The sequence below is a fragment of the Petaurus breviceps genome, unplaced genomic scaffold (assembly GCF_028583685.1).
Source record: "Petaurus breviceps papuanus isolate PSGF00001 unplaced genomic scaffold, PetGlider_PUasm1.0 90919, whole genome shotgun sequence".
In the NCBI taxonomy this organism is placed as follows: Eukaryota; Metazoa; Chordata; class Mammalia; order Diprotodontia; family Petauridae; genus Petaurus; species Petaurus breviceps.
In genome coordinates this window covers 10,864,219-10,877,376 of record NW_027187378.1, presented here as the reverse complement: position 1 = coordinate 10,877,376, position 13,158 = coordinate 10,864,219, and the positions used below count along the sequence as shown (strand labels likewise).

At 36.9% G+C, this 13,158-nt stretch overlaps 1 protein-coding gene across 3 annotated transcripts in view; it reads right to left on the bottom strand.

The window, feature by feature from the left end:
* Window positions 1–13,158, bottom strand: part of KAT14 (lysine acetyltransferase 14) — a 66,254-nt gene that overhangs the window by 36,246 nt on the left and 16,850 nt on the right. For all 3 annotated transcript variants that reach the window (XR_011165962.1, XR_011165963.1, XM_069075469.1), the window contains exons 6-8: window positions 4,780–5,351; window positions 1,939–2,075; window positions 38–213 (exon numbers count right to left, since the gene is read on the bottom strand). Coding sequence is in view for 1 of the 3 variants with exons in the window: in XM_069075469.1 (XP_068931570.1) it covers window positions 38–213; window positions 1,939–2,075; window positions 4,780–5,351 (885 nt within the window). In the remaining 2 variants the exon portion in view is untranslated. The remainder of the gene's footprint in view (window positions 1–37; window positions 214–1,938; window positions 2,076–4,779; window positions 5,352–13,158) is intronic.

Sequence of the window (13,158 nt, the reverse complement as noted above, 5' to 3'; positions counted from 1 at the left end):
AACAAAGAAATGTTAACTACAGATCAGAGTATCTTACCAGGCCAGAAAAATTCATGACACATAGAATTTATCGTTGGGATGTGATTTGGACGAACGTAGCAGTAATCAATTGGTGCTTCAGGCTCTGGTTTCCAATTGGCATCATTCTTATGTAGATAGGAACGTATCTCGGCCAATAGCTGAAGCTTAGGAGGTTTTGATTCATAATCACGCCTCCCAATATCAAAGGAAGAAAACACAAAGTAACACCACCATGAAAAAAAAATCCTTGATTATTGTACGCTATTTGATGATCATAAAACATGCTAGAAAATGTCACGTTTGAAAATTCAAGATAATCTCCTCTTCTTTATTGGGCTGAGGTAATAAAAAAATTGACAACAGAAATAATATTGTCCTTTTTAAACTGAAAAACAGCATGCAAATAATACACTCAAAACGTCTTTTAAGGAAATTTTTGTCCCATTAACTTAGAATGGGACAAAGGTTAAGAAAAGTCAAACTGAAGACTGAGAAATTAAAAATCATACAACCACAGAATAAGTGGGGCACAAATAACACAGACTCAAGTTTTTTCCTGCTCAGTGAATGTCTCCATCCCTAAGATGACCAATTCTAGAGATTAAGAAATTATTAATTAGGGGAGGCCAGGTGGCTCAGTGAGTAAGAGCACCAGCTCCAGTGTCGGGATGACCTGGATCAAATCTGGGCTCAGATACTCAGCACCACACCCAGAAATAACTGGCCGTGTAACCTTGAGCAAGTTACTTAACCCCGATTGCTTTAAAAAAAAAAAAAAAGAAATTATTAATTCATTCAACTTCTTTTTGCTCTGCCTATTCCAACAATAGAGCCCATTGTTATAAACTACAATGGTGTTTTTTACGATATTAGTATTGTCCAGTTAGGCACTAAAGTAGGATGCTGCTCTATACCTCCCTACAACTTTATTTCCTATCATTAAATAGCCAGAACCATGCAAAAACTAAGAATTTTAATAAAAGGACTTTTATTGACCTCATTTTAAAGTTAACTATTACTCTGACTCTTTTGGACTGAAAGTTAAAATCCCCAAATCCTTTTTAAAATCTCTTGTTTGGAAAAAATCAGAATATCTAAATAATTTTATTCTATATTTCTTTCTCAAGATTTTCTGACTCTCACATCCCAATCTATCTTTTTTGCTTTCAGGTATAGACATGGCAAGTGAGTGAAACCTGAAAATATACCATTTTATGTTTGCTGAGGACCTCTCACAATCTAGAGTTCTTATTCACTACAATGGGAGAATCCTATGGGATAATCTCAGAGGATTATGCTGCCCTACCTTGCCACATAATAATGCTTTTCTTGCTTTATATGCCAGTAAGAGTAGGACATTATTGGGGTGGTGGATAGGGGAAAGATGGGGAGAAAATTTGTAACTCAAAATCTTGTGGAAATGAAAGGTGTAAACTAAAAATAAGCACAGTATTCAATTAAAAACAAACAAAAAAGAGTAGGACACTAAATAGAACAGCAGGATTCATGTTGGCTTCAAGTTAAAGTCGTATTGCTAGATAAGTTTTAATAGTGCAAAGTATGACTGAAACTTGGCCGTGTGTTCGAACCCTTTCTCCTTCAAAAGTATTAAGAATGAAATGAGAGAGATCAGGGGAACTACTAAAATAAAAAACTAGAAGAGGTCAGTAATGAAAATTAAGGAAGAGGACCAAGTGACAAAAAGAAAAAAAAGAGGATGAGAAAGAAATGATGAAGTCTGGCCTTTAAATGAATGAATAGTTCAAAAATAAAGCCACCTTCACTTTTACTTAGAAAATCTCCTTCACCTCCATTGCCTTTATAGACTCCATGCTGAAAACAAACTGACAAGGTAAAAAGGGAGACAAGGATCACTTTCAATGACAAACATGACATTAAACCTCTATTGACATATACCTGATATAAGGTTTCAAAACCCGAGAAGTATAAGGGCTGACAATACTATGGTCTGCTGCCATATCTTCTGATCCTACCAATCGGGATAAAAATTTAGTCGTCTGATGTCGATACCCTTTTCTGGATGGCAAGGCAGTCTAAGATAAAGACAAATTTGTTATACAATAAAATTTCTAAAAGTATAGATCAGCAATTAAACTAAAAGTTTTTTTCTGGAACCAGAAAACTTAAGTCCTTTTGTGTTCCCCATCTGAAAAACTTAAGGATCTTGCAGACTTTATAGATTATCTTGATATTAAAATTCTATGGAAGAAAAACTCCACTGCAAATATTTCAGAATAAAACATTCCAAAATTTTAAAGTGATACTCTTGCTATTAACTGAAAAAAAATTAGTGTTTTTAAAAGAGGTTAGAATTATACTTGCTATAGCAACTATCATTCTAATTTCTGCCTGTGTTTTTAAATCCTCAATTACAGAGATTAACAAACTGGCATAATTTCATTACATTTCTCCTAACCCCATTAGATTTCTATCCATTCTAGCCCTACACAATACAGATAAAGACTACATACTCAATTCCATTTACTGAGTTCAAATCTGGCCTCAGACACTTATTAGCTGTGTGACTGTTGACAAGTTACTTAATCCTGTTGGCCTCAGTTTTTTCACATGTAAAATGAGGTAGAGAAGTAAATGGCAAATCACTCCAGTACCTTTGTCAAGAAAATCCCAAATGGAGTCACAAAGAGTGTGATAGGACTCAAACAACTGTATGACAATAACAAAGAAAACATCATTTACAGGTTGATTGCATTAGCCAGACTAGAATTAGGGGTTAAGCACAGCTGAGGACACATGAATTTTCTGACCAAGTTGTTGACTTTTTTTTTCTAGGTCTTCTAGTTCCCCTAGCTGTCAATGTCCCCCTTCCGCCATCCCCAACACTTGTGTGCGCGTGCTTTTTTTTTGGAGGGAGGAAGGTAGGGCAATTGGGGCTAAGTGACTTGCCCAAGGTCACACAGCTAATTTTTATGTTAAGTGTTTGAGGCCACATTTGAACCCAGGTCCTCCTGACTCCAGGGCTGGTGCTCTATTCACTGGGCCACCTAGCCACCCCCATGTGTGTGTTTTTAAATACAATCTATACTTCAATATTTTCTAGCCTGAAGTATTCCCAATTTCCTAACCAGACAGTAAAATGGAAGTTCCATGAAGGTAGGGACTGTCCTCCTCCTGTTTCAGAAACCCCAATACCTAGCACCATGCCTGGCATTTAATGAATGCATGTAGATTATGTTCTCCAACTTGAAAAAAACACCAACCCTAGTCTTGATATACATTAATGTGTCTAAAACAAATTTCTATTGTAGAAAGCAGATAAATGTTGCCATAAAGAGGGCACACACCAAAGAAAAGTTAAAAGGTTGTACAAGACACAAGTCTTGTGCCTTTAGGAAAGCATTGTAACTGAAGGAGTATATTTCATATATTTTCTTAAGAATACAAATGAGAAATATTCTGTCCTCACTGTTACTACAATGCACTCTGAGTCATAGAGACTTGAGCTATTATGGTTTTATAGCATAGAAACTCAACTCATGATTTTTATAAGGTAATTTCCTAAAGCATGAGGGTAAAGCTTAGCAATAAGGGCCATTTCTATACAGCAGCCATGCTCTTAGGCTGGAAAATAGTCTCTAGCTTATGCTTTAATCACTAATTTTTTTTTTTGAAAACCTTGTACCAAAGTCACCTAAATTACACTTAATTTTTTATCCCTCCTCTGAAGTCCTACAGCATTTACTGCTTGTACCACTCAACTGGCACTTAACATCTGTTATCCTTTTCATATTGCCTATCTCCTCAAATACATCTCCAAGTTTTCTGAGATTTCTTTTTGATTCCAAAGGCCTAACATACTTACTTGAACACAGGAGGTGCTTACTAGTTGATACATGATATTCTCACTATAAAGAAGGAGACATTAACAGCAATCCTTAGTGACTATTAGCTGCAATGAAGAACGCTGGGTATGTGTCCAAAATACAAAAGAGAACTTATAATGCTGAAAAAGGAGAGAAAACAATATATGCAGGAGGTGCTGTGGTACAGTAGACAGAATACTGATCTTCAGGAAGACCTATGTTCAAATCCTGCCTCCTATAATCAATAGTCAACCAGCACTGTTTCCAGGCACTACGATAAGCACTGAGGATACCAAGAAAAGTGAAAAACAGTTCCTGATCTCAAGAAGCTTAGCCTTAATGAGTATAGGAGCCATATAACCACAGACAATTCATTCAGCCTGAGCTGCATACAACTTTGAAAATTTGCTCACTAAATTATATATGGGTTGTAATCCGTCCTATGTTCTATATAGAAAGTGAAATGTATTATCAGTCATGCTTATACCATTAAACAGCTTCATTTTACTATTTTCAGGAAATATGGAGTGAGTTAAATGTTCAAAAATCAGGACACATCTGCCGCATCAAAACAATGTAGCAATTAAAATGTTAGAAAATTTCCAAAAAGTTCAATCAAATTTTTTTTTTTGCTTTTTGGAGGGGAGAATGCAGGGCAGTTGGGGTTAAGTGACTTGCCTAAGGTCACATGGCTAGTAAGTGTTAAATGTTTGAGGCTGGGTTTGAACTCAGGTCCTTCTGACTCCAGGGCTGGTGCTCTATTCACTGTACCACCTAGTCGCCCCAAAAGTTCAGTCATTTAAAAAAATGTATCCTTTTCTACAGCAATCCTTCTACAGTACACAAGCTATAAAAAACCAGAATTTGCCCAGTTAAAGTATTTTACTGGTTCTCTGCATCTGGTACCACTCACCTGATAACGGTCAAGGATTCTGAAGTCCTGACAGGTTGTTCTGTATGTGGCATGTCCAGCTGGAATTCTGGATGCTCCTCCATCTTTGGCTCCATAGATACCATCAACGAAAAGAAGGGCAGCATTAACAACCTGGTCCAAGTCAAAAAGAGGTAATCCTCTCTCTCTCTTGGCTTGCCTGACAATCAATTTTCGCTTTAGCCTCCTAGCTTCTGGAGTCACGAGCACAGCACTGGGGCAGGCCTCAAGCCTCCTCAGGAGGAGTTTTTCTTCATAAATGCTAATGGGTGTATATTTGGGCCCTTTTGGTTTACTGTCTTTCTCTAGTTGTGGCTTCCTCTTTTCTCTCATTCTTGTTTGTAAAGATGCACTTGAATCTTCAGTGTCTTCACTATCAGCTTCCATCCGTTCTGTTTTCTCTTCCTCACTCTCCACCTCCTGCTTGATTTGTTCAGGTGCTTTGACCTTCTTTCTCCCTCCCACCATAGCCCCAGAGCTTGATGATGCTGTAGAAGGGGGCACATATTCTATTCCAGGGTCTATAACACCATCTCCTTCCATTTCCTCATCATCTAGACAGGGCATAAAAACAAAGAATTACAAAAAAAAAAAAAGACATCAAAGAAAACTAAATGAACACACTCTCTTTAAAGGTAACTGAATTTGGAAAACATTTAACTGCCTCCTATGTGAAAGGCAAAATAACATCTAAACAGTGGGTTTATATTCTACTAGGCAAAAATAAACATTTTCTATGGAAATGAGAAAATAACTAGAAGGGTAACTTAATACAAAAAAAATAGCTTTAAACAGATTAAATTAACAGAACTATTAAACAGATTAAAATAACAGCACAAAACAGAATTGTGAAAACATGATTAAATCCATTCATTGATAGCATAAGTATAAACTAATAAAAATCTTTTTGAAGAGATTTAATCTAGCAGTACTAAGTAAAAGAAAAATTATTATACTCTTTAAAGAACAGTTTCATTCTTGGGAATATATCCTGCACGTATTATCAAAAACAACAAAGAGCTAGCTGTCAAAAGATTTTCAAAGAAACATATAATCACAAAAAACTGGAAATACATAAATGTCCAACAATGGCAGAAAGATTAAATAAAGTGAACATTAATGCAATGGGATATTTAGGGGAAAGATGCCTAGACATGATTTCAATGGCACAGGAAACTCTCAACATGGAAACTTCTGACTTGGCAATTCAAGAGTAATTTATAGGGCAGCTAGGTGGCACAGTGAATAGAGCACCAGCCCTGGAGTCAGGAGGACCTGAGGTCAAATATGGCCTCAGACACTTAACACAAAAATTAGCCGTGTGACCTTGGGCAAGTCACTTAACCCCTATTGTCCTCCCATTCCCCCCCCCCCCAAAAGAGTAATTTATAATCTTAGAAAACTGCCTGGGATACTGAAAGGTTAAATGACTTACTTGCTCATGACCACAAAGCTGTAAGGGTCAGAAACAAGAATCCTAAAGCACTGACTCCAAGGTCAGTCCTCCATCCTTTGTCATGTTGCCTTCTAATCAAGGTATAATTAAGACCTGTAAATTATAAGGACAACTACCAAAAAATACCTAAAGAAGACTTTAATGAAAAAATGCAAAGAAAAACAAAATACATTACTATGTCCATGTAAGAGAAAAAGAGCATGAGAACAAAAAATTCTAATGGGGACTTAGAGGGAGCAGGTGAAAAATATTATGATGCTTCATTCATTAAAATTAATTTAAATGTAAATATATTTACTAAGTAAATTTAGGTGGCTTTACTAATGTTCAATGTTAAGTTTTTCAACAAAAAATTTTATTTTTTTAAGCAGAGGCCTGTAAGAAGACTTTGATTCTAGCTCCAAACTTGACACATTAGCTATATACAATCAACTGTTTATACTTTAATGTCTGGAAAGTTCTTTATTCAAAATAACCCTTTGAGGTACATACTATGAATATTAACAACCTCATTTCAGATGAAAAAATGAGGCACAGAGAAGCTGACTTTGCCTAACTCCACACAGCTAGGATTTGACCTAGGTTTCTCTTGAGTCTTTAAGGTCACTGCCCTTTTAAATGATACCATATTACTTACTTTATTATGGTCTATTTGTAACACAAAAGTAACACTTGTGAAAGTTCTTTGAAAATTAAAGGCATTATTTATGTAGGGATTATTTTGTAAAGAAATGCCCATTTGAAAATAAATTTTCCTGTTTTCAAATAGCTAGATGAATTCTTTTCAAAATGCAAAGAGCCATTCAAACCAAAGTATCAACTCACTTGACTTATAACAATGCAAATCTAAAATTACCAGACAGTTAAGTGTAACAAAAACAAAAAAAAAAAACCCACAAACCACCAACCAAGTCATTAGAAAAGACATTTGAGGCATTACGTGTTCAGAATTTTTCTTGGATGACTACAAACAGTAAAGAATGGCAGCTGAATTAGTTTCTACTTGGGCAAGGACATAATTATACTTAACACAAGTCACCGCTAATGACCCTAATGCTTTTTCAATGTACTCCGAAGACTGTTAAAAGTGAGGTTGAAGTTACATTGCCATATTTTGGCAGAGGTATCTAAAAATAGGCAAGAATTCATCCAGTGGCCATAATATATACCTTATTTTGCCTTGTTCTATGTTTCTTTATAGCAATATTGCTATAAAGGAGCATAATATTCAGTTCATGAATTGTCCATTTTTTTTTGCCTTTTTCTTCTCTCCCGTCTCTTTCTTTCCACTCAGAGTATAAAAGTCAAACCAATTTGTTTCTTGTTGGTAGTTTTTGTAAAAAGTCTGGTAAAGATATTAAAACTATTAGTTTAAAAAAGGATTTGAATTTGATAAGAATGTGAAATCCAAGATATATAACAGGATTAATAAAGCCATTCCCTAACAGATATTCGCTTCAAATCACTAAAATAAGTAATATATCAAATATCCCTGAGGTTTGATCCCACACTCAGCAAATAGGCAAAGGTAACAAAAGATAATAATCAAAGTTTGAAGGGCTACAAAAGACCAGCACATGGAGATAGCATTGGTAGAGCTAAGTGTCCAACCACTTTAGAAAACAATGTGGAATTATACTAAAAAAGTGAGTAAAATGTCCAAACTGTTCGAGCCTGAGGTTCAATTTCTAAGCATATAAATTTTAAAAAAGACAAAAAGTAGAAAGATACCACACAACAAAATATTCCTATCTGTACTTTCAGTGGTAGCAAAGAACTCTACATCTATACCAAGTAGATGACCATCAGCTGTAAAATAGGTAGACAAAATGCCATAGGAATTTAATCAAGTATTACCAAAGAATAAGTATGAAGAATACAGAGAAATGGGGTAGATTTATACAAACTGAGGCAGAATGAAGTCAGCTGAAAAAGCAAAATATAAATAAATTACAATAATGTAAATAGAAAAAACACTACCCCCCCAAACCTTGAATGATGTATAATTCTAATGACTGATCTTTTTCCTGAAAGAGAATTAAGAAAATGCATACTTACCTCCCTTTCTTTGCATTAGTAGAATTAACAATGGATATGAGATATTTCATATATTGATAAACTTAACTGATATGTGGGTTTTGCTGAACTGATATCCTTTCTTTTTAATCTTTGTTATAAGAGATGGTTCAATGGATAGGGAAGAGAAAGGAGATATTTGAAAATGAAAATATGAAAATGGTATCAATAAGACTTTTTAAAAAGGGTCCAGATTAGAGTTAATAATGGTAGATTTAATCCATCTATGTTTCCTATAATCCTTATCATAGGTAGCCTTTGTTTGAAAGGCATCATTTTTTTTCAGAATAACCTTTCAAAGCTTTTATAGCAAATGGTAAAACATCTCTAATTATTACAGAATAATTCCAATTAGCACATAGAAAAACATCTACATTACTTTGTAATTACATTACATTAATTTTAGTGATAAAATTACATAGATGTTTTTAAAAATCAAAGAATGTAACATTTCTTGCTAAGACAGGTGCTTGGAGAGATAGACAGTATAGCTCCCACACACCTATTCCAGCAAAAACTCTTTAGTTTCCATCAGACCAAATGATGATCAAGAAATTCAGTGAGAAACTACAGAAACTGACTTCTTCCACCCCAAAATGTGAGCCAGAATCCTATGAGCAATAGGAAAATGGGCCCCTCCAGCAAAGCCAGCATCAGCATCAGGGTAGCATTCCTGTGCCACCAGAGATGCAAAAGATCTAGCCTGCAATAAAACCCATGTCTAGAGGAAGCATGAATAGAGGGATACCATGGGAAAACCACAGGACAATCACAAAGTGCTGGCAAACAGGACAGCAGTCATCAATTAGTGGTATCACCACACTGAGACCTGTACAGCTCAGGAATTGAGGTCTCTTAATACCCTGCTCCGAGATGTCAAAGAGAGCCTTGAAGACCCTGTGAAGGCTCTAGATTTCAGACTATGACTACATTGCCTTCTCTCCCTAGCACATTCTTTTTCCATTGGTGAATTTCTTTCTGGGGAGTGGGGGGATGACTACATTTTGAAGATGGACCCAGTCAGGCCAGTCCTTGTCCAGCTTTGCTTCTGACTCTCTGAACTTTGCCACCACGACCATGCTGGGGTACCTCTTATCCCCATTCCACTCCCCATTTTCAGCTCACTTTTATGTACTGTCTTCCTCCATTAGAATGTAAGCTCCTAGAAGAACCAGAACACTGTATACAGCAACATGTTTGATGATCCATCATGATTGATTTTAGCTCTTCTCAGCAATACAATGATCCAAGACAATTCCAAAAGACCTGGGATGAAAAATGCTATCCACATCCAAAAAAAGAACTGATGACGTCTGAATGCGGATTGAAGCATACTATTTTCACCTTTTTCGGTTTTTTCCTTTTGCTTTCACAGCAAAACTAATGTGGAAATGTTCTGCATGACTGCACATGCATGATCTCTATCAGATTGCTTGATGTCTTGGGGAGAGGAGGGAGAAAAATTTGGAACTTAAAATCTTTCTAAAAACGAATGTTGAAAATTGTCTTTACATGTAATTGAAAAAAATACTATTAAATTCTTTAAAAAGAGTATAAACAAGAAGTGGGGATTTTTTTTGCTTTTATTTGTATCTCTAACACTTAGCATAGTACCTGACACATATTAAGTGCTTAATAAATGCTGGCTTGCTGCCTGTCTAAGAAGAGAATAACAAAAGAACTTAATAGGGTGAGAACATTCAGGGTCAATCATCCCACCCGAGAGTACAGCAGGGAGCAGAACCTGATCCTGTGCAAAGCCTAAATTCAAGAACGAAAGCCAGAGAGATGAGTAAATCAAGGAAAACACAGAATGCTATTAAAAATGACTGCAAGTCTAGAGATTCCAGTATGGCATGGTGGATCTCTATGTCCCAGTGCCAGTATATCTTATTTCCCAGTTACATATAAAATTATATTAATAAACATATATATATATTAAACATTAGATTTTAAATCTTTGAATTCCATATTCATTCCCTTCCTCGTCACCCGTTCTTACTGGGAAGATAAGCAATTTCATATAGGTTGTACAAGTGTAGCTATGCAAAACATTACCATAGTGGATATATTGTGAAAGACTGACTGTATTTCCCTCTCTCCTATCCCACCTCCCATTTGTTCTATTCTCTACTTTGACCCTGTCCCTTTTCAAAAGTGGGTGCTTCCAATTTCCCTCCCCCCAACCTGCCTTCCCTTCCATCATACCCCCTTTCATCACTTTCCCCCCTACTCTCCTGTAGGATGAGATACCTTATTTAGTGTGTATGTCATTCCCTCTCTAAGCCAAATTCAATGAGAATAAGGTTGACCCATTCCCCTTTGCCTTCCTTTCCTTCCCCTCCATTGTGACCATTTTCCCTTACCTCTTCCATGAGTTTACCCCATTCTGTCTCTCCCCATCTCCTCTCATTATATTCCCCTATCACCTCTTAAGTATCATCCCTTCCTATTAAATTGGTCCTGTGCCCTCTATGTATACCTGTAAACATATATACACACATTCACATATGTATTCATATGCCCATATACACTCCTATATAGACATATAAGCATGTATACACACACACTTCTATTCCAACTATTTTCATACTGAGGAAAGTTTCATTAAGTTACAATTATCGTTTTTCCATGTAGGGATGTAAACAGTTCAACTTTGATAAGTTCCTTATGATTTCTTTTCCCTGTTTACCTTCTCATGCTTCTCTTGCTTCTTGTATCTGAATGTCAAATTTTCTATTCAACTCTGGTTTTTCCATCAAGAATGCTTCAAAGTCCTCTATTCCACTGAATGACCATATTTTCCCCTGAAACATGATACTCAGTTTAGCTAGGTAGGTGATTCTGGGTTTTAATCCCAGCTCCTTTGACCTCTGGAATATCATATTCCAAGCCCTTCAATCCCTCAGTGTAGAAGCTGCCAGATCCTGCGTTATCCTGATTGTGCTTCCACAATATTCAAATTGTTTCTTCTTGGCTGCTTATCATATTTTCTCCTTGATCTGGGAATTGCGGAACCCGGCTATATATTCCTAGGTTTTCTTTTTAGGATTTTTTTTCAGGCGGTGATAGGTGGATTCTTTCAACCTCTATTTTGCCCCTGGTTCTAAAACATCAGGGCAATTTTCCTTGAGAATTTCTTGAAGGATGATTTCTAGGTTCTTTTTTTGATCATGGCTTTCAGATAGTCCAATAATTTTTAAATTATCTCTCCTGGATCTATTTTCCAGGTCAGTGGTTTTCCCAACGAGAAATTTCACATTGCCTTCTATTTTTTTATTTGTTTGGAACTGTTTAATAATATCTTGATTTCTCATAAAGTCACTAGCTTTTATTTGCTCCAATCTAATTCTCAAGGAATGACTCTCTTAAGTGAGCTTCTGAGATTCTTTTTCCATCCGGCAAATTCGGCTTTTTAAGCCTCTTTTGCCATCTGAATTAAGTCTATTTTTTAAGGTGTTATTGTCTTCAGTCAGGTTGTTGACTCTCATTTCCTAATTTTCTTGCATCATTCTCATTTCTCTTCCCAATTTTTCCTCCACTTCTCTTATTTGGTTCTCAAAATCCTTAAGGTCCTCTATGGCCTGTAAACAGCTCATATTTTTCTTGGAAGCTTTTGGTGCAGGAGTTCTGACTTCACTGTCTTCCTCCTGTTCCATGCTTTGATCCTTTTTGTCCCCAATATAAAAGTGTAAAGTTCGATTTCTCTGCTTGGTTTGCTTCCTCTGCCTGCTCATGTTGCCATTCAATTGCTTGACTTTTGGGCTTTTTGCCACAGTTAAGACTCTGCCACCAGACAGGGAAGCTTTGTCCCAAATTGCTGGGGTTTTCTCAGCTGCTGAAGGTATTAGCTGGGTGACCTCTCTGAAGCTTCCACATGCTCTGGCAAGCTGGTCGCACACCCCAGGACCTCCACCCTAGGCCGCAATCCAGATCCAAGCAGTTAAAAGAAGAGGGATTACCCCTCAGACTGATTGCTTAGTCCCCCTACAATCTGTAGGCCAGGACATGAAGCAGCCACGGTGCCTCAGTGGCGTCTCACCCCAGGGGCAGAGGCCAACTGTACTCCCAAACTACCAGATCCCAAAGTCCACACTGCACTGACCTCTCACTTTGTCCTTAGCATCTATGGGGTTGATAATTCTGGAAACCGCCACAAATGCTGGTGATCTGAAGTCCCTCCAGCCAGCAGCTGGTCAGGCCCGCCCTAAGGCTAAAACCTCAGGCTCCAGCAGAGCGAGGGTCAGCTCCCAGAGCACTGTGCTGGCCTGTCTTTAGGGGGAGGTTAGCTTCTCTGTGTCATTCTGTGGGTTCTGTAGCTTGAAAGTTTGTTCAGTCACCTTTTACATGAATTGGAGGAGGTGGGAGCCAGAGCCCCAATGAAGTCCTGTTTCTACTACTCCGCCATCTTCAAGTCTAGAGGTCCCAAACAGAGATAATAACTCCATGACAAACAACTACGAGTAAAGACTCAAAGGAAAAAAATGGATCTTCAAAGAAAGACTACAAGAATACCAAGCTAAAAGAAACAAGAGATAAAAAAGGAAATAAAGCTCTTGAGGAAAGATCTGGAAGGAGGATAAGTAGCTTAGAAAAGACAGTGGTAAATCTTACTCAAGAAATAGACCAAACAGAATATGAAATTAGCTCCGTGAAGTAGCAAGACATAATGAAAAACTGAACAATTGAAAAAATAGGAAATATAAAAAAACAGTGTCCTAGCTAGACCAAAATCCAGAGCTCCCAAGTTTAAAGATCCAAAAAACAAAGAACAAAACCTCCAACTCAACCTGTTTAAGCATCAAGGAATTAAAGTCAAGATCACATAA